The following is a 20,711-nucleotide window of genomic DNA, read 5'->3' as shown; positions in this document are numbered from 1 at the left end:
TGAAGAAGGGTCTAGACCCGAAACGTCAGCTTTCCTGCTCCTCTGATGCTGCTTGGCCTGCTGTGTTCATCCAGCTCTACACCTTGTTATCTCAGATTCTCCAGCATCTGCAGTTCCTACTATCTCTGAAACATTTATACTGGTGTTGTTTTAGTGAACCCCTGGTATCTACACGCACAGACTGACCAAACCTAAATTGATGTTTTTTAATTCACTCATGGGATGTGGGCATCTTTAGCTAGGCCAGCATTTATTGCCCTTCTCTAATTGCCATTGAGAACGTGGTGGATAAGCTGCATTCTTGAACTGCTGCAGTCCATGTCATCCAGCACCAGAAGTTCGTAATCTAAGGATCTTGAGGCAGACCATTTAGAACTGGGATGAGGAGAAATCTCTTCACCCAGAGACTGATGAGCTTGTGGAATTCTCTGCCACTGAAAGTGGTTGAGGCCAATGTACCGAATATTTTCAAGAAGGGGTTAGATATATTTCCTAGGGCTAAAAGGATCATAGGGCATGGGGAGGAAATGGGAACAGGGTACTGATTTGGATGGTCAACCAAGATCATATTGAATGGTGGAGCAAGCTCAAAAGACTGAATGGACTACTTTTCCTGTTTTTCTGTGTGCTGTAGGTATACCCACAATGCCATTAGGGAGGGAATTCCAGGATTTTGACCCAGTGATGGTGAAGGAATGGTGATATATTTCCAAGTCAGGATGGCAAGTGCCTTGGAGGGGAATTTGCAGGTGGTTGTGTTCTCATGTATCTGCTGCCCTTGTCCTTCTAGTTGGAAGTGGTTGTGGATTTGGAAGGTGTTGTCTAATTTTTAATTAATCTGTGCAGTGTATCTTGTAGGTGGTGGTGGTCGTGGTGGTAGTAGCAGCAGTGTGTACTGAGCATTGGCGGGGGGAGGGATTGGATATTTGCGGATGTGGTGCCAATTAAACAGGCTGCTTTGACCTGAATGGTGTCAAGTTTCTGGAGTGTTGTTGGAGCTGCATTCATCTAAGCAAGTGGGGAGTATTTCATCACACTCCTGGCTTGTGCCTTGGACTAAGGAATCTGTTTTGTTCAGTATGTAAGTGTGGTAAACACCATAAGATGTATGAGCAGATTTGGCAATTCAGTCTTTGCTCTGCCATTCAATTAAATCATGCCTGATTTGATAATCCTTAACTCCACTTTTCTGCCTTTTCCCCATATCACTTGATTCCCTTGCTCATTAAAAATTCTATCTCCGTCTTGAGTATATGTTATGACTCGACCTCAACATCTCTCTGTGGTAAAGATTTCCACAGATTCACTGCCCTCTGAGAGAAGAGTCAGAGAGTCCCACAGCATGGAGACAGGCCCTTCGGCCCAAACGGGTCCATGCTGAACAAAATGTCCATGCATGCTAACCCCATTTCTCTGCACTTGGCCTTTATCCTTCTAAACCTTTCTTATCCATGCATTCATCTAAATGCCTTTTAAATGTTGTTGTTAATGTAGCCGTTTCAACCACTTCTGCTGGCAGCTTACCCTCTGTGTTTTAAAAAAAAACAAGTTGCTCCTCAGGTTCCCATGTATTCTTTCCCCCTTACCTTAAATTGATGCTCTCTAGTCCTCAATTCCCCAATCCTGGGAAAAGTACTGAGTGCATTCACCCTATCCCCCTATCCATGCCTCTCATGATCTTATACGCTTCTATAAGATTCCACCCTCAGTCTTCTATGCTCTAAAGAAAAAAGTCCTAGCTTGTCCAACCTCTCCCTATAACTCAGTCCCTTTTGTTCTGGCAACATCCTTGTAAATTTCTTCTGCACTCTTTCAAGTTTAATAACATCCTTCCTATGGCAAGATGACTAAAACTGAACACAATACTCTAAGTGTGGCCTCACCAACATCCTGTACAGCTACAACATAACTTCCCAACTTCTGTACTCAATGTCCTGACTGATGAAGGCCAGTGTGCCAAATATCTTCACTGCTCTGTCTACCTGGTGACTCTACTTTCAGAGAACTGTGCACCTGAACTCCAAGGTCCCTCTGTTTCACTACATTCCTTAAGGCCCTACCATTCACCATGAAACTCCTACCTCGATTTGACTTTCCAAAATCCAACACCTCACACTTATCTATAGTAAACCCCATTTACCATTTCTTGGCTCACTTCCCCAGCTGATCAAGATCCTGCTGCAATTTCTGATAACCTGCTGCACTGTTCACAATACTGCCTATTTTAGTGTCATCTGCAAACTTTCTAATCATGTCTTGTACATTCTCATCCAAATCATTGATATAGATAACAAACAGCAATGGGCCCAGTACCGACCCCTGAGGCACACTACTATTCACAGGCCTCCGGTCTGACAAGCATCCTTACTGTATTACCCTCTGCTTCCTACCATCAAGCCAATTGTGTATCCAATTGCTAGCTGTCCCTAGATTCCATGCAATCTAACCTTCCAGGGCAGCCTACCATGTGGAACCTTATCAAAGACCTTACTAAAATCCATGTAGACGACATCTACTGCCCTGCCCTCATCAACCTTCCTGGTCACTTCTTCATCAAAGAACTCTGACAAAATTGTGAGGCGTGATCTCCCTTGCATGAAGCCATGCTGACTACTCCTAATCAAACCCTGTCTTTCTGAATGCATGTATATCTTATCTCTCAGAATCTTCTCAAGTAACTTACCTACCACAAATGTTAGCTCACTGGTCCATAATTCCCAGGTTTTTCTTTCCAGCCCTTCTTGAATAAGGGCACAACATTCGCTACCCTCCAGTCTTCCGGGACTTCAGTTCTGGCTAATGATGATGCAAATGTCAGCCAGGGCCCCTGCAATTTCTTCTCTAGCCTCTTGCAGTGCTCTTGGATATATCTGATCAGGAGATTTATCCATCTTCTTACATTCTTATACTTCCAACACCTCCTCTACTGTGATATGGACTGTCTCCAAGATATCGCCACTAACTTCCCCAAGTTCCCAAGCTGTCTTTCTCAAGCTTTTTGGTGGGGGGGAGCAGGCCTGGTAGCTTATTTGCAGCACCTTATTAAACACCTTTTGGAAATGCAAATATATTACATCTACTGGTATCCCTTTATCTATTCTGCTTGTTACCTCCTCAAAGAGCTCAAATGGATGTTTCAGACATAATTTCCCCTTATTTAAGTCTTTAGCACAGTTAATTCCAACTCAAGATTCTCTCTCCAGAAAGTGACACTCAGTTTCAATTATTGTTATGGTCGCTGTTTCCGAAGGGATTGAATACTCTGAGATCACTTATTAAATGTGCTTCATTACACATTATCAGATCCAAAGTAGCCTGATCCCTGGTTGTATCCACAACACACATATTGGGAATATACTATAAATTCTTTCTCCTAGCTACCTCTGCAATTTAAATTTAATCTAAATGAAGATTAAAGTTACCCATGATTAATGTACAGCCTTTTTACAATCTATCATTGTCTCCTGATTTATTCCCTCTCTCTTACCTTTTGGCTACAGATCGAGGGGCCTGTAGACTACACCCAACAGTGTCATCTTCCCTTTGTTATGGTTTACCTCCATTCATAATGATGCTGCATCTTCTGATCAAGATCATTTGTTGCGGTTGTACTTATTCCAACTTGTACTAACAAAGTTACACCACCATCTGAAAGGTTTTGGCCAAAAATGTTTCTGCTTCTCGGATGCTGTCTGACCTGCTGTGCATTTCCAGCCTCACAACTATAAACTCTGGCTTCCAGCATCTGCAGTCTTTTTTGTCTCCAGCATCCTATCCTTCCTGCCTACGCTTTTGAAAACTCTCATACCTTTGCATTTTTAGTTCCCAGCTTCGATCTCCTTGGGATGATGGTTCTGTAATGGATATGAAATCATATCCATAAATCTCTATTTTTTTTGCTGTTAATTCACTAATTTGGTACTGAATATTAGGTGCACTTAAAGAGCCATGAATTTTGCCTTTTTGCCTTCTGACCCCTGTTGACCCAATTTGCTGCTAATTTTAACTATATATACAGCTAAATCCTGAAGTCTAAAATATAGCTGAAATAACTTTAAGGTAGCATTGTTGTATCTATCAATACAATGGATTAAATTGGTTTGTTCTGATTGCATTTAAGTAGATAACATTTTAAAAGTGCGATTGGGCATCACTGGTAAGGCTGGCATTTATTGACTGTCTCAGGTGATGTTTTAGAGTCAACAATCTTGGTTATTGGTCAGGAGTGACATGTGGGACAGACCAGGTAAGGATGCCAGATTTCGTTACCTACCATTAATTAGTGAATCAGATGGGTTTTACACCAACTAGATAACTTCATAACACTGTTGTGTTTGGTGTTCCCAGTGTCCATCACTGGCACTGCAGAAATAACAGACTTGCATCATCCTGTCAACTGTCCAGCAGTTTCATGGTCTCCATTGCCAATGCTAGTTTTTATTCTGTGTATTTATTTACTTGCCTGAATGTAATTTTATCAACTATATGTTTCTGGATGATATAAGCACTATGCTGCAGTGCTTCATATAAGCTCCTGGGATCAAATACTCATCATGATCCAAGGATATTGATTCCAGTTTGTGTAGTTGTACGGTGTGATTGTATCTATGAATTTATAATATTTCTTGTCATACAGAAGCAGGAGAAGTAGAATAAATTCAGAAAAGTTACAAGAATGGTTCTAGGAATGAAAAACTTCAGTTACAAGGATTGGTTGAAGAAGTGGGAGAAAAGAAGGCTGAGAGGAAACTTGATAGAGGTTCTCAAAATCATGAGTGGACCGGACTAAAAAAATGATTTAGGGTGATGTGAGAAAATATTTTCGCACAGCGAGTAGTTAGGGTATGAAATGCTCTGAAATGGTGGAGGCAGGTTCAATTATAGCATTTAAGAGGGCATTGGATGATTATTTGGATAGAAATGGTGTGCAGGGATACTGGGGGGAAGAAAGAGCTTGGAACGAGGTAATAGACCAGATGCAGACACACTGGGCCGAATGGCCACCTCCTGTTCTGTAACAATTCTGTGAACCACAGTAAGGAATGATGTATCTGCATTTAAAATGGAGGTCCATTTTTCAGAGTGGAGTAAATGCTGCTCTGCTGTAAAGTGATATCTATGTGAGACTCTGCTCCTGGCACCCAATTTGGGCAGGGCTAGATTACCATGCATTCTTTTGGACATTACTGCAAGGAAACTGATGTGAAATCTGTGAGTATCACACCCATATTCTGGTTTTCAGAATGTAGGAAGCATTCTGGATGGGTCTAGAAGAGCTACAAATAGCAGAATCCTTACCAGCACCCTTCATCTGAACAAAATATGAGTTGTGGTTACAAGTTGCAATGGAATTCCATGTTGAATTCTGAAGACATTCACTCTGTTTCTCTCTCCACAAAATTTTAAATTTGTTTCAGATGAAATAACTGCATAGAGGCTGGTGTCCTATCACCAAGTCTCCTTTTATTTACATGTGTGCAGTACGCTAGCTGTGACCAGCTAACTCAGAGTCAGTCCCTGAAGTAAGGAGACTCTCTGAATCTCCTGTTTATATCTGTTTCCCAGGGCTCCGTGATTGGCCCAGGTTAATAGCCCCAGTCAATGAGATCCACCTGGCTCCAATCACTACACAGATTTCCAGCAACATCAATATTTTGCGCTTGTTTTATTTTCAATGTCATGGACACCTGACATGTATCAGTGTAGGACTGCCTACACAATGCAGACCGCTGAAATTTGAGAAAAAGGTCCTGCATTTCTATAGCACCTGTCAGAAACCTTAGGGGAGAACTAAAGCATTTGATACCCAACAACATACTTTTGAAGCTTGGTCACTGACCTAATGTATGAAATGTGAGAGCCAGTTGATGCACAGCAAACTCCCACAAACAGAATTCTATAAAAGACCAGATGATCTGTTTTTAGGTTTTGGTTGAGGAATAAGCACTGGAGAGCGCCCCTGTTCTTCAAAGTAACACTTTTTTTTTTGCATCTACCTAAGATGGGGTTGGAGTTTAATATTTCCTTTCAAAAGAGGGCACCCCCAACGTTGCATTACTCCTTCATTTTGCAGTAAAGTGCTTGGGTCCCCGGAGTGGAAGTGAAATCCATAACCTTCTAATCGTGGGGGTTGGAGGTGGTGGTATAGATAAGGTGAATATCAGATGTCTTTTCACTAGAGTGGGGGAGTTCCAAACTGGCAGGCATATTTTTAAGATGAGAGGAGAAAGATTTAAAAAGGACATGGGGGGGAGGGCAACATTTTTTTTAACAGTGTGTTAATAAGTATGGAGTGAACTTCCAGAGGAAGTGTCGAATATGGGTACAATTACAACGTTTAAAAGACATTTGGATAAGTACATAGAGCTGTACAGCACGGAAATAGACCCATTGGTCCAACTAAGAAAGGTTTGGAGAGATATGGGCCCAGCACAGGCAGGTGCTACTAGTTTAGTTTGGGATTACAGTCTGCATGGACTGAAGGTTCCATTTCTGTGTGTATGACTCTATGACTGAGGTAATGGGGCTATCACTGACTTGAACTGAATGATTTATTATCACTTGTATTGAACAAATAAAAACAGTGATAAGAGTAACATGTCACCATGGTGCCATTTTGAGTTACAGAAGTTACTAAAATATAACTAAACAGAGTTCTACCTCCCTCCTTGTGCTCTGCTCGAAATCAGGTTGGGGTGGTGTCTCCATAACGGGCTCCGTGCCCATCTATGCCCCAACAGGCACCACTTCACAGAAAAAGGGCCCACACTACCTTATGTGCAACTATGGATAGACAAGAAATGCTGCCTTTGGTTAAACCCAATAAATTGCAATTTATTATGCCAGTAAACTGGCTGTTAACTGTTACACTGAGAAACTGCAAATGCTGATTTAAACTGTGGTAAGGTAAATGTGGAGAGGCAAACCGCAAATATAAATGCATAAAATAATGTCTCTTTCCTCACTCCTGAGTGACGGTAACAAAATGTGAACTATTGTTAATTAATAAAAGCTGCTTTCCAGTTCCACAGAAGAGTCATATTGGACTCCAAACATTAACTCTGTTTCTCTCTCCACAGATACTTCCAGACCTGCTGAGTTTCTGCAGCACTTTGTTTTTATTTCTTGCCTGACTTCCTGCTATACTGAATTTCATCTTTTAACTATGATCTCTTTTCTCTCTATGATTCTTGACCTTCCTTCTTGTTGGTGGATTGATGACCAATTCCTGCACAGAGGTTATACGGGCTGGTTAATGGTTTTTTAGTGCAAGCAGCATTCCGAGAACGATCTGGAACATCTCTGCTTGAAACGTCCCTAAATTTCCCGTAATCATTAAGCCACAGGATGAAATCTGGTTCAATAAAAAGAGTTGAAAGAGAGTATATTGGGAGCAGCACCAGGCACATCTAACCACTGTCACCCTGGTGAAGCTGCAAAACAGGACTTCTTGTATGCCGACAAGTGGAAGTAATATGTCATATGCTTAACTAAGTAATCGCACAAGCAATAGACTAGATCCAAACTTTGCAGTACAGCCACATTCAGGCATCAGTGGCAGCGGGCTAAGTATCATCATAAACAGTGCACAGGATGAGCCTGAAACGTTTGCAAACCTCTTCAGTATGAAGTGCTGAGAGGTTGATCTGTGTCTGACTCCTTCTAAGATCCCCAGCATCGTAATGCCATTTGTCAGCCAATTTGATTCGCTCTATGCAATTAAGAAATGGCAGAAGGCACTGCAAAAACTGTGGGACCCTGACAACTTTTTGGAGGCAGTACTGAAGACTTTTGCTTCACATTAGAAACAAGTATACATGGACTATGAAAAACTGGAAGATAGAAGTTTGGACAATTTTAAGTTCGAGGGTTTACAATGTGACATTTTGGAACTTAGAACTGTATGAAAAGATAGAGCATTGTGAAATAGTATCCCACAATGTTATTAAAGAGTTAAGAGAAAAGTTTCAATCTAAAGATCTAGGTCTAACTCTCCTTCTACCTGAGTATTCTATTCTGTCAGTTTGCACTTTTGAGCCTCAAGGCTGTTGTGGTTTTGTTTCCCTGAACTTTTTTTTTCCCCTAAACTGATAATATCTCTGTAAAGATATTATCATTTTGTCTTGACTGTGTATCAATATGTGTGAATGTGGAGGGATCAAAAGTAATATTTAACATTTTATGTCTGCATAGTAGCTTTAATTGATCATTCATTTTGCCACTTTTTAAAGAATAAGTTTGTTTTTAATGACCAAGTTGTTATTTTTCAATATATTTAAAAAACCATTGAAAGTCTGTTGTTCTGGATAACAGTAATAAAGAGAAACAAGTCGATTATTTTGGTGATAAAATGAAACGTTTACACTTCTTGTATGGCATTGTGAAGCAGTGACGCTCACAGTGTACTCAGAATCTTAACACTAACATCCAGAATTAGCTGTGTGTTCAGATACACTGTTACAGTAGAGCTACAACACTTTCAAAACTACTGAAGCATGTGCTGTCCACAAAAAACAGAACAAATCCAACCAGTTCCTCAGTTTACCTTTACTCATCAGCAAAGTGTTGGTAAGGGGTCATTTGAAGTGCTTTCAAACAGCACTTGCACAGCAAAAACCTGCTCATGAGCCCCCAGTCTGCTTTGGTGGAACACAACTGACTTCATTACAGCCTTAATCTCAGCAAGGACAAAGGAGTTGAAGTCTTGAAAAGGTGAGAGTGATTGCCGTTGACATCAAGACAGCATTCACCAGAGTATGGCATCAAGAAACTAGCAAAACTGAAATTGACGGGGAGCAGCGCGAAAGGAGTCTTGTGAATTGGAGTGAGCCCAGTACCAAGAAAGATGGTTGTGTTTGTTGGAGGTTAATCATCCCTTTGCCAGGATATCATTGCAAGGGTTCCTCTGTGCATTGTCTTATGACCAGCACTCATCACCTTTTGGATCAGATCAGAGGTGAGGATGTTCACTGATAGTGCTAAACATTGCACAAACAGACTCCACAGAAATGTGAGCAACCTGTGCCCAGATGAGGAAAAACAAATAATATCCAGGCATGGGCTGACAAGTTGCAAGTAACATTTGTGACACACAAATGGCAGGCATTCGCTAACTCGAACAAATAGAGCATCTAACCATCTCCCCTTGACATCAGTGACATTATTGTCGCTGAATCTCCAATTGTCAATATTCTGGGGATGGGGATTGGCATTGACTAGAAACTGAACTGAACCAGCCATATAATTACAGTGGCTACAAGAGTAGGTCAGAAGCTGAGGTTCTGTGGTGAATGACTCACTTCCTGACACCCCAAAGCCTTTCTGCCATCTCCAATGCACAAATCAGGAATATGATGGAATACTGTCCACTTGTCTGGATGGGTTCAGCAACATCTCTCAAGAAACTCCATACCTTCTGGGTCAAAGCAACCCACTTGGCTGGCTGGCAGGCAGTCACTCCCTTTACCACTCATTGTGTGCCATCTACAAGATGTACTGCAGTCATTAATGAAGGTTCCTTTGGCAACATCTTCCAAACCTGTCACTTCTACCACCCAGATGAAGAAGGGCAATTGATGGATGGGAACATCGATGCCTGAAGTTACCCTCCAAGCCACACACCGCACTGACCTGGAACCACATTGCAGTTTCCTCTTTACCACTTTCAGTATCCTGGAACTGCCTTCCTAACAGGACTGAATGTGCACTGTAGATCACATGGAGTGCAGCAGTTGAAGAAGGTAGCTCACTACCACTTTCTTGAGGGCAACATCCCAAAAAGGGAATTATGGAAAAAAAATTTCTATTGAAGTCCCAATACGTTAGGTTGCATCTGAATTTTCCTTAAGTTTCATTTGGTGTCTTTTAAGCAACACCACCCACTAATCCCACTACTGAATGTAATGTTTTGTTCTATGTCCAACATTGTCTAAAATAATGCCTCTCTCTTTTAAGGAATAATAACGAGGGCATCAGTGTGGCTTAGCTTCCCAGATTTAGTTAGAAGAATCTCACTTAATGGAACTGAAATGTGGCCGACAGCTTTCTGTGTCAGCAGCGCTGTGAGTAGGGTTTGCTCTGAAGCTTTTGTATTGAATATTTATTTGTTTCCTTGTTCCAGTTAAGCAACTAAAACAAGTTTGTGAATTGTCACTGTCGCCCAGCAGATTTGGATTCAGCTGTTCTACAGTGCCACCTTCTGGTGGCTATTCTACTATGCTGTGGATGCTTATCTTGTTGTGAAGCGATCTTCTGGGCTAAGGTAACTTTACAGAATATAACTATTAACAAAAGGTTTACAGGAGCTTAGTATATTCCAGTTAAAAATGATCACAGATTTACAAGTAATAGCATTAAAAGTGTTTTATAATTTATTGCTTCTAAATGTTTCAGTGCTTAAAAGTGTTTCAGCACTCTACATTTGTAATATGATTGAGGTATCAGTAGGAAATACCACCCTCCAGTAATTCAAAATGTTCAACTTATCTAAAGAGCATTAATGAAACTGGGTTATAGCACACTGAGACCTTCATCATAAATGAACCAATTCCAGGGACACAATTCAGTGAAAAGTTGGAATCAGGCACGGAAGTAATGTGGACTTTTTTTTAAAATGCTGTGCAACAGGTTTATTGAGAAGTTGCTGAAGTATGAAACAGAAATTGGTAGTGTCAATTATCCTAAAGAGAGAAGGGACAAAGGATTTTACAAAGAGATGAGATTGACATTAATTGGAAAAGGATCAACTTAATGTCATTTTCCCAATAACCTTATTTCCACATCAGGTTACAGTCACTAGACTTGTTTTGCTTTTGGAAATTTCTGGGAAGGTAACATTAAACTTTCTGAATCACAGTTGTGATTCACTTGTGATTTCTCTCAATTACAGTCTTCATTTTTTTGTGCTTATGATTCATGTGGGAAATTTAAGCATGCAAAGCAACTTACAATTTATCATCAAATTCAAAATACAACTTTAAAAATAATAAATGTCTGGAAATTGTTATCTTGAGTATTTCACTGCAGCATACTGTAGCACACAATGTTGAAATCATTAGCATTGCCTTCTAGATATTTGGAAACAGAACAACCGGGGAATATATTGCATCATTAAAACCTTCTTTAACTCATGACTAAATACATTTTTTAAAATATGACTAGTCCCCAGTGGTGATTTGTTCTCTATCACTTGGGTATAAATTATAACTCCTAAAAGAAGCTGCAGTCCCAGAATTATATTAAGTGTTGTTAGGTTTTATTCTGAAGTCTGTTTTGCTTAAGGCCATTAAATAAACCAGTCTTCAAGATCACTTTGTAATTTGGGCTTGATAGGAATTGCGAGAGACTAGCGTTGTCTGTCGGCCTATGGCTGCTAATGTGGGTATCCATGACTGATGACTACTGGACCCAGCACTGACTAATTCATGTTGCCATCTCCATCAACCTGGCCCCAAACCAGTAGAGGCAGAGAAAACTCTGCTGCAGGAGACTCAATGTTGTTGGAGTCAAAGACCCTGAGAAGAAAGTCCAATTCAGGCAGTGTCTCTCTGCCAACCTGGCAACGTCCAACATGCCAGAGCTGTAGTGTCCTCAGCACCTGGCCCATCCTAATCCTCTATTAATTTGTGGGATGTGGGCATCGCTGGCTGACCAGCATTTCTTGCCCATCCCTGGTTGCCCTTGAAGGTGGTGGTGAGCTGCCTTCTTGAACCGCTGCATTCCTCCTGCTGTAAGTTGACCCACATTGCCATTAGGGAGGGAATTCCAGGATTTTGACCCAGCAACAGTGAAGGAATGGCGATATATTTCCAAGTCAGGATGGTGAATGGCTTGGAGGGAAACTTGGAGGTGGTGGTGTTCCCTTATATCTACTGCCCTTGTCCTTCTAGATGGAAGTGGTTGTGGGTTTGGAAGGTGCTGTCTGAGGATCTTTGGTGAATTTCTGCAGTGTATCTTGCAGATAGTGCACACTGGTGGTGGAGCGAGCAGTTGTTTGTGGATGTGGTGCCAATCAAGCAGGCAGTTTTGTCGTGGATGGTGTCAAGCTTCTTGAGTGTTGTTGGGGCTGCACTCATCCAGGCAAGTGGGGAGTATTCCATCACACTCCTGACTTGTGCCTTGTAGATGGTGGACAGGCTTTGAGGAGTCAGGTAGTGAGTTACTCGCCACAGTATTCCTAGCTTCTGGCCTGCTCTTGTAGCCACCGTGTTTATGTGGTGAGTCCAGTTGAGATTCTGGTCAATGATAACCCCCAGGATGTTGATAGTGGGGGATTCAGTGATGGTAATGCCATTGAATATCAAGGGGTGCTGGTTAGATTGTCTGTCTATTATTGGTGTGGGTCATAGCCTGGCATTTGTGTGGCATGAATGTCACTTGCCATTTGTCAGCCCAAGCCTGGATGTTGTCCTGATCTTGCTGCATTTGAACACGAACTGCTTCAGTATCTGAGGAGTCAGGAATGGTGCTGAACATTGTGCAATCATCGGCGAACATCCCCACATTTGACCTTTTATGATGGAGGGAAGGTCATTGATGAAGCAACTGAAGATGTTTGGTCTGAAAATACTACCGTGAGGAACTCTCTTGCAGAGATGTCCTGGAGCTGAGGTGGTTGACCTCCAACAACCACGGCCATCTTCCTATGTGTCAGGTAGGACTCCAACCACCAAAGTGTTTGCCCCCTGATACTCATTGATTCCAGTTTTTCTAGGGCTCCTTGATGCCACACTCAGTCAAACACAGCCTTGATATCAAGGCCTGTCACTCTCTTGTCACCTCTAGAATTCAGCTGTTTTGTCCATGTTTGAACCAAAGTTGTCATGTGGTCAGGAGCTGTGTGGTCCTGGCAGAACCCAAACTGGGTGTCACTGAGTGCGTTATTGCTGAGCAGGTGCTGTTTGATAGCACTGTTGATGACACCTTCCATCACTTCTTACGGATTGAGAGTAGATTGGGGTAGTTATTGGCTGGGTTGGATCTGTCCTGTTTTATTTCTGTGTACAGGGCATACTTGGGCAATTTTCCACATTGCCGGGTAGATACCAGTGCTGTAACTGTGCTGGAACAGGTTGGCTAGGGGAATACCAAGTTCTGGAGCTCAAGTCTTCAGTACTATTGCTGGAATATTGTCAGGGCCTGTAGCCTTTGCAGTATTCAATGTCTCCCACTGTTTCTTTATCACGTGGAGTGAATCGCATCGAATTGGCTGAAGACTGGTATCTGCAGTGCTGGGGACCACTATAGACAGCACCTGTGTGAAGATGCTCAGCCTCTGAACCTGGAAACACCGAGACTGATTTGGCAAGAATGATCAGGAGACATGGGAAATCCTAGATCACACATGCAAGGCATTCCTGAACTGGCAGATCTACCAAACCTGATTGAGAGGAAACGAGCCTAGAGAGAACTGAAAGGTGAAGTCCAACAAAAAAAATACCTGTGACCTGCAGAGCAGATGGTGAATGGAAAGGGAACAGGAGCCTCAGTAAGTCCCTGACAGATGTGATGTGTGCAACTTCTTCAGCGCAGTCAAAGCTGTCTACAAATCAGAGTACCCAGGGACCTACTCCACTGAGAGCCAAAAACGGAGAGTCGCTCTTCAAAGACTGAAGGTCAATGCCTGCAGGAGAATGAATTCAAGGACCACCTCAACCAAGATATAGGCTTCAATGCGAGTGCTCTCGACACCATACCGCGGCACATTACTTGCTGCCATCTCCATGCACTCTGAACCTGCCATGAGGTCAACACCATCCAACAGCTGATAAACAACAAGGTCTCCAGCACAGATGGAATCCTTGCTAAAGGATCAAAATATGAAACTTGAAAGGGCTCAAAAGATGTACAACGATGTTGCTGGGGTTGGAGAGTTTGAGCTATAGGGAGAGGCTGGATAGACTGGGGCTATTTTCAATGGAGCGTCAGAGGCTGAGGAGTGACCTTTTTATAGAGGTTTATAAAATCATGAGGGGCATGGATAGGGTAAATAGACAAGGTCTTTTCCCTGGGTTGGGGGTGTCCAAAACTAGAGGGTATAGGTTTAAGGTGAGAGGGGAAAGATTTAAAAGGGACCTAATGGGGCCACTTTTTCAGAGGGTAGTGCATGTATGGAATAAGCTGCCAGAGGAAGGAATGGAGGCTGGTATTACAAAGTTTAAAAGGCATCTGGATGGGTACACGAATAGGAAGGGTTTAGAGGGATATGGGCCAAATGCTGGCAACTGAGACTAGATTTATTTAGGCTATCTGGTCAGCATGGATGAGTTGGACTGAAGGGTCTGTATCCGTGCTGTACATTTCTATGACTCTAACAGCGGAAAAGCACTTCTGTCACAAATCCACAAAGTTATTGCCCATATCTGGAAGGAAAGGAGCATGCTGGGAGATCTCTGATGCTGTAATTGTGAGCTGTCCAACTGTGGAAATTACAGAGGGATCTCCCTCTGTTGGTCGCAGGAAATGTCAATGTGAGAATCCTCCTCAACTACCTCCTCCCAGTGGTTGAAGTGCTCCTCCCTGAGTCTGTGTTACTTCTGCCCATCAAGAGGCATGATGGGCCTGTTTTTCAGTGTGTGATAAATCCAAGAAAAGTATAGGCTTCTTTAATCTCACAAAGGCCTTCAATTCTGAAAACTGTGGGATTGTGGGATATTCTCACCGTTCTCAATGACCTACAAGCTATGATCTTCAACAGATCCACCATAGGCACAATTCAAGCGTGAACTGGGGTCAAGGCAGGGCTGCGTCATCACACCCAACATTCTTTTCCATCTTACTGCAGCTGTCCCCTCACCGCCACCACCACCACCACCCCTGCCCCCCTACCCCCGCCCCGGCCGCCCACACCCCCCAATCCATGAACCACCCTGCTGGAATAAAGCTAACCTACAGGACGAATGGAAAATGGTTCAACCTTCACCTCCACATCAGAACCAAGACCACCCGAAATTCTGCCATCAAGCTTCAGTCTGTAAACAATGTCTGCCTGTATGTGCGCACACTCAGTGGCCAAGTTACAATCCACCATTGACCCATTCACCGAGGGCTGTGAGAGCATGGGCCTCAGAATAAACATCTAGAAAATGAAGGTTCTCTACCAGTGCACTCCTGTTATGTGATCCTGCTCCTCACCCCCCATCTCCCTCGATCATCAAAATCCACAGTGAGCCAATGGACAACATTGATTGTTTCCCATACCTCAGCCTCCTCTCAGTGTGAGCAAACGTTGACGATGAAATCCAGCATTGACTCCAATGTGTCAGGCCAACCTTCAGACACGTGAGAAACAGAAGATTCGAAGTTCATTCCCTCAAACCTAGCACTAAGCTCATGATCTATGGAGTAGCTGTGGTTCCCATCCTCCTGTGTGTTTCAGAACCATGGACCATGTACAGTAGACACCTCAAATCCCTAGAGAGTAATCACCAGCATTGTCTTACCAAAATCTTGCAAATCTCCTGCAGGATAGGTATACCATGGTGAGGTTTGTTTGTTTAGCAGCACTCCCAGGACCTTACCATGTACCATAGCGAGCACCTTCTCCAAGGCCAATATCCCCAGCACAGGTTAACCATATGCAACTGTGATGGGTGGCCACATTGTCTATGTGCTTGATACAAGTTTCCCTAAATGAGTGCTCTATCCCGAGCTCTGCAATGGTAAGTGATCACTAGGAGAAAAGAGGAAATACACCCTCGCAGCCTCCCTACGGACACTTAAGAATTGCTTGTCCTAAAGCCACTGGAGCAGAAGTATTCACAAAGGCAGCAAACACTTGGCATTGTCACTGAATGGAGCACATAGAGGACAAGTTCAAGCAATGGAAAGAGTGCTCAGAATCCAGAGAGTCCCACTTATCCACCTCATAAACAGCACCTCCCCTATCTGTGGCAGAGTCTGCAGCTCCCAGATTAGACCGTTCAGCCACTGTAGAATAAAACCCTCCTACGACGCCAAAGAAGATGACGAAATCCTGAAAAGACATGTATATTTAAGAGGCAAAGGCATGGAGGGAGGATGAACTGAACAGTATATGCAAACTACATTCTATACTGCACAATACTCTTACTAATCTGGTTTTAGTTCCATTAAACACTTTGTTCCTGTGTGAAATCAAATCTTATAGACAAAGCAGATCGCAGGCTAGATCCTGAATGCTGCTATCAATTGAGCTGAGAGTAAATGGTACGACAAGCAGCCTCTGGCTATATAATTAGAAGAACCTGCCCGAGCTGTGTTTGTTGACTGTCATTATGGGAGTGTGACTGTGAATAGGGTCGGATTCAGCTGTTGTGGCTTGTAGTTTGCTGTGATTATAAAATCTGCCCTGATGGATGAGGAAGTGGAGCAGCAAACTCAGCTGCAATGTCAGTGCCTTCAGGAGAGGAAGGAAACATTTCCAGGGAGTTATTCAGACAGTGGCATTCCTTTTTTCGAAAGAGCGATGTCCGAAAGAGGAGCCATAAGGAGAGGAAAGTGATGCACATGTGCAGGTGTGTACGACACGTATCCAAATATTAAGGAACAAACTGGGACATGGGACAACTGCCCAAGTATGGCATAGTCCCATTAAATTTGGCTGGCTGATCACTCTGAAGCTAAGATATAGACAATGCATGACCACAGACAAAGAAGTTTCATCATGGAATAAACAAAAAAGGCACATTTACAAGGAACTGTGTGTGATGTATTTGAAAGTGACAGCTGAAAAATGAGGTAAAAGGAGTTGATAAAGGAGTCTCTGGGGAGTCTTTTGCATCAAGCGCATCATGAAGCTTGCTAAGGATGTTCTCGAGGAGTGTGCCAAATGAACAACTTGTCTATGTGGAAGTCTGAAAGCATGGAACTGCTGTTGCAGGTGTCTTGAGGACAAAATCCATCTCGGAACTTCTGAAACTCAATTTGGGATGAGCTGCTGAATGAAAAGACTGTGGCCCAAATATTCCAGTGAATGTTGGATACCTGCTTTCTGATGATGACCAGACAATAAAGAAACCTACTGGCTTCCTCCTAATTTTTCTGACCCAATCTCCAATGGAGAATCTGGCCCAATTCCACAAACATAAGAATTGTGGAGAGAGTCTGGACAGAAACCATGCTCCCTTTTTACAACACTAATTACCATATTCTAATTCTAATTCTAATTCAAATATTTAACATTTTATATGTCCCAAAGCTTTTGTTAATTCTGCTACTTCTGGCTCTGTTTCACTACAGAAAGTGATTTTTCAGAAATAGTATCTGCAGTTATTTATTTGTTTTTATTATTTGATGGACTGAGGGTGATACTGGCTGCACCAGCATTTATTGCCCATCCCTCATTACCCTTGAGAAGTTGGTGGTGAGCTTCCTTCTTGAACTGGTGCAGTCCATGTACTGTAGGTGGACTCTCAATGCCCTTAGGAAGGGAATTCCAGGATGGTGACACTGAAGAAATGGGGGAAGTGGTGAGCACTGATCTGTGTGCTAGCAGACATGAGCCCTGTCAGTGATAAGGGTGCTGCAGTGCTTTGTGCTCCAATGGAATGCTGAGATTTTTTTTACTGGATTTATGCCTGTTATGAAAAGTAAATCAGTATAAAAGCCAGAAGAAGCGTCATACAGGCAGCCCAAGCATTCATTGTTCTGATCATCTGCTCTCAATGCCCCCATTGTAATCACACAGGATAAAGCCAGCAATCCGAAGTCTTAACTTTCTGTCTAAGCATTGCGGTCTATAAAATCATGAGAGACGTAGATAAGGTGGATAGCCAACAGCTCTTCCCTATGGTAGGGGAGTCAAAACTAGAGGGCATAGATTTAAGATGAGAGGGGAGAGATACAAAAGAGATACAGAGTTATAGAAATATACAGCGTGGAAGCAGACCTTCGGTCCAACTCATCCATACTGACCAGATAGCTATGTAAATCTAGTCGCGTTTACCCCATATTCACTAAACTCTCTTCCTATTCATATACCCATGCAGATGCCTTTTAAATATTGTAATCCTACCAGCCTCTTCCACTTCCTGTGACAGCTCATTCCATACATGCACCACCCTCTGCGTGGAAAAAGTTGCCCCCTAGGTCTCTTTTTTTATATCTTTTCCCCTCTTACCTTAAACCAAAAACACTCTAGTTTTAGACTCCCCCACCCTGGGAAAAAGATCTTGTTTACTTATCCTATCCATGCCCCTCATGACCTTATACACCTAAAGGTCACCCCTCAGCCTTCGATGCGCCAGGGAAAACAGCCCCAGTCTATTCAGCCTGTCTCTATAGCTCAAATACTCCAACCCTGGCAACATCCCTGTAAATCTTTTCTGAACCCTTTCTAGTTTCACAACATCCTTCCTATAGCAGGGAGACCAGAACTGAAAACAGTATTCCAAATAGTAGCCAAACCAATGTTCTGTATAGCCTCAATGTGACCTCCCAACTCCTATGCTCAATGTACTAACTAATGAAGGCAACCATACCAAATGTCTTTTTCATGATCTTATCTACCTGTGACTCCACTTCCAAGGAGCTATGAACCTTCACTCCAAGTTCTGTTCAGCAGCACTCACCAGGATCTTGCCATTAAGTGTATAAGTCCTGTCCTGGTTTGCTTTTCCAAAATGCAGTGCCTCCCATTTATCTAAATTAAACTCCATCTGCCACTCCTTGACCCATTGGTCCATTTGATCAAGATCCTGTTGTACCCTGGGGTAACCTGCTTCACTATCCACTACATGTCCAATTTTGATGTCATCTGCAAACTTACTAACCATAACTCCTATATTCACATCCACAGGGGCATTTTTTTCACATGGAGGGTAGGTGAGTGTCTGGAAAAGGCTGCCAGAGGTAGTGGTGGAGGCAAGTACAGTTTCATCATTTTAAGGAACATTTGGACAGGTTCATGGATGGGATGGGTATGGAGGGATATGGACCAAATGCAGGCAAATGGGACTAGTTTGATTGTGAAGACTGGGTGACACGAATAAGTTGGGCTGAAGGACCTGTCCCCATGCTGTAACCTCTATGACTCTAAATGTGCATACGCAGGCACTTTTTCAGGTCCCAAGGTGCATTGATAATGTTAGTTGAGTCAGAGGCCTCTTCCCCATATCAGAAGATTTGTCCTACGAGATTGTGCCTGCTGCTATACTTGTGTAAGAATGATACAAATGCCTGTAATCTTGTCAGATAGTCGTATTTGCATTGAGTAATTTATAGCACATACAAAGTTGTCAGAAAATTCATGTTTATGTTGATTCCGAGGCATTTTAAAATAAAAGTTATAAAATATGAAACCTTGTTGGTAATTTCTTCATCTGCGGGTTGTTTAGTAAATGTGATTATTTTTGCTTTACAGTAAGAGAAGCCCTGCTGATGAAGCCAGCTGAGGAAAATATTTAGGTTGTCACTGGAATAGTCTATAAACTGGTACTACTGCTGTCAACTTCTTTATAGTTCAAGGTTTTAGTTGTTAGTAAAGCCCATGCAGTATTGTCAAGGAGTAATTTTATGTTGTCACCTATTTGTTCCAGGCTTTGTGGCCTTCTCCATGTTGTGATGGTTTGGATGTGAAATCTCTTGATGGGTTAGATGCTAGGTAGAGGAAAAGATGCCATCACCAGGGGGACTGGAAATGAGCTATCAGTGATATACTGATGGTTGTGTGGCAATCTTATTTTGGATTTTTGTCATGAGACTTTGATGTGCAAAGTTTTTGTCAGAATCAAACCCATTGTATCATTATTACTTATTGCATCTGTCTGCAGCAAAATGTCTGACCCATATTTACACTTGGCTATTTCACGTCTCTTTTGTATGTTCATGGGATGAGGGGTTGCTGGCTAGGTCAGCATTTACCCCTCATCCCTAACTCTTTTGGAGAAGGTGGTGATGAACTGTCACCCTGGATCATTGCAGTGTATTTGGTAGAGTTACACCCAAAATGTTGTTATGAAAGGAGTTCCAGGACATTGACCCAGTGACACTGAAGGAACAGTGATATATTTCCAAGCCAGGATGGTGAGGCAGAAATTGGATGTGAGAGACACCATGGGGTAACGTAGGAAATTAATGTGGCGAGTTTGGTAGGATATGGCAAGAGAACTCACTAGGCCTTGTGGCAAAAAAAAACACTCCAAAAAGCAATTCAACTCGGACTTAGCCAATAAAACATAAAATTTGGCTGTCTGACTCCATGATATAGTCATGACTTAGCAACAATAAGGTTGGGACCGGGGTGCAATCTTGACAGACGTATTGCTAAACTCCTTCCTCCTTTGGGTCTCAGCTGGTAGAAAGGGTTATGGAAGCTACCATCAAAAATTATGGAAATTAATTTGAGCCTGGTTATATCTTGAAAGGTTGTGACAATCGGCACTTTTTTGAAAAAACAAACTGCTTGTTTTGAAGATCGTAGGAGCAGAGAGGCTGACGTTTCGGGCCCAGACCCTTCATCAGAAAAGGGGGAGGGGAAGGGGGTTCCAAAATAAATAGGGAGAGAGTGGGAGGCGGATAGAAGAGGGATAGAGGAGAGGATAGGTGGAGAGGAAACAAACAGGTCGAAGAGGCGGGGATGGGGCCAGGAAAAGTGAGTGTAGGTAGAGAGTTAGGAAGGGGATAGGTCAGTCCAGGGAGGACGGACAGGTCAAGGGGGTGGGATGAGGTTGGTCGGTAGGAGATGGAGGTGCGGCTTGAGGTGGGAGGAGGGGATAGGTGGGAGGAAGAACAGG

At 42.7% G+C, this 20,711-nt stretch overlaps 1 protein-coding gene across 2 annotated transcripts in view; it reads left to right on the top strand.

Annotated features, from left to right (window-relative positions):
- The window catches only part of gpr143 (G protein-coupled receptor 143), a 63,541-nt gene that overhangs the window by 12,145 nt on the left and 30,685 nt on the right, over positions 1 to 20,711 (top strand). For both annotated transcript variants that reach the window (XM_048598175.1, XM_048598174.1), the window contains exons 2-3: positions 9,955 to 10,061; positions 10,167 to 10,261. In XM_048598175.1, the coding sequence (XP_048454132.1) occupies positions 9,955 to 10,061; positions 10,167 to 10,261 (202 nt within the window). The remainder of the gene's footprint in view (positions 1 to 9,954; positions 10,062 to 10,166; positions 10,262 to 20,711) is intronic.

The sequence above is a fragment of the Rhincodon typus genome, chromosome 6 (assembly GCF_021869965.1).
Source record: "Rhincodon typus isolate 14 chromosome 6, sRhiTyp1.1, whole genome shotgun sequence".
In the NCBI taxonomy this organism is placed as follows: domain Eukaryota; kingdom Metazoa; phylum Chordata; class Chondrichthyes; order Orectolobiformes; family Rhincodontidae; genus Rhincodon; species Rhincodon typus.
The sequence above is the reverse complement of the archived record's forward strand: the minus strand, read 5'-3'. Positions and strand labels throughout refer to the sequence as shown.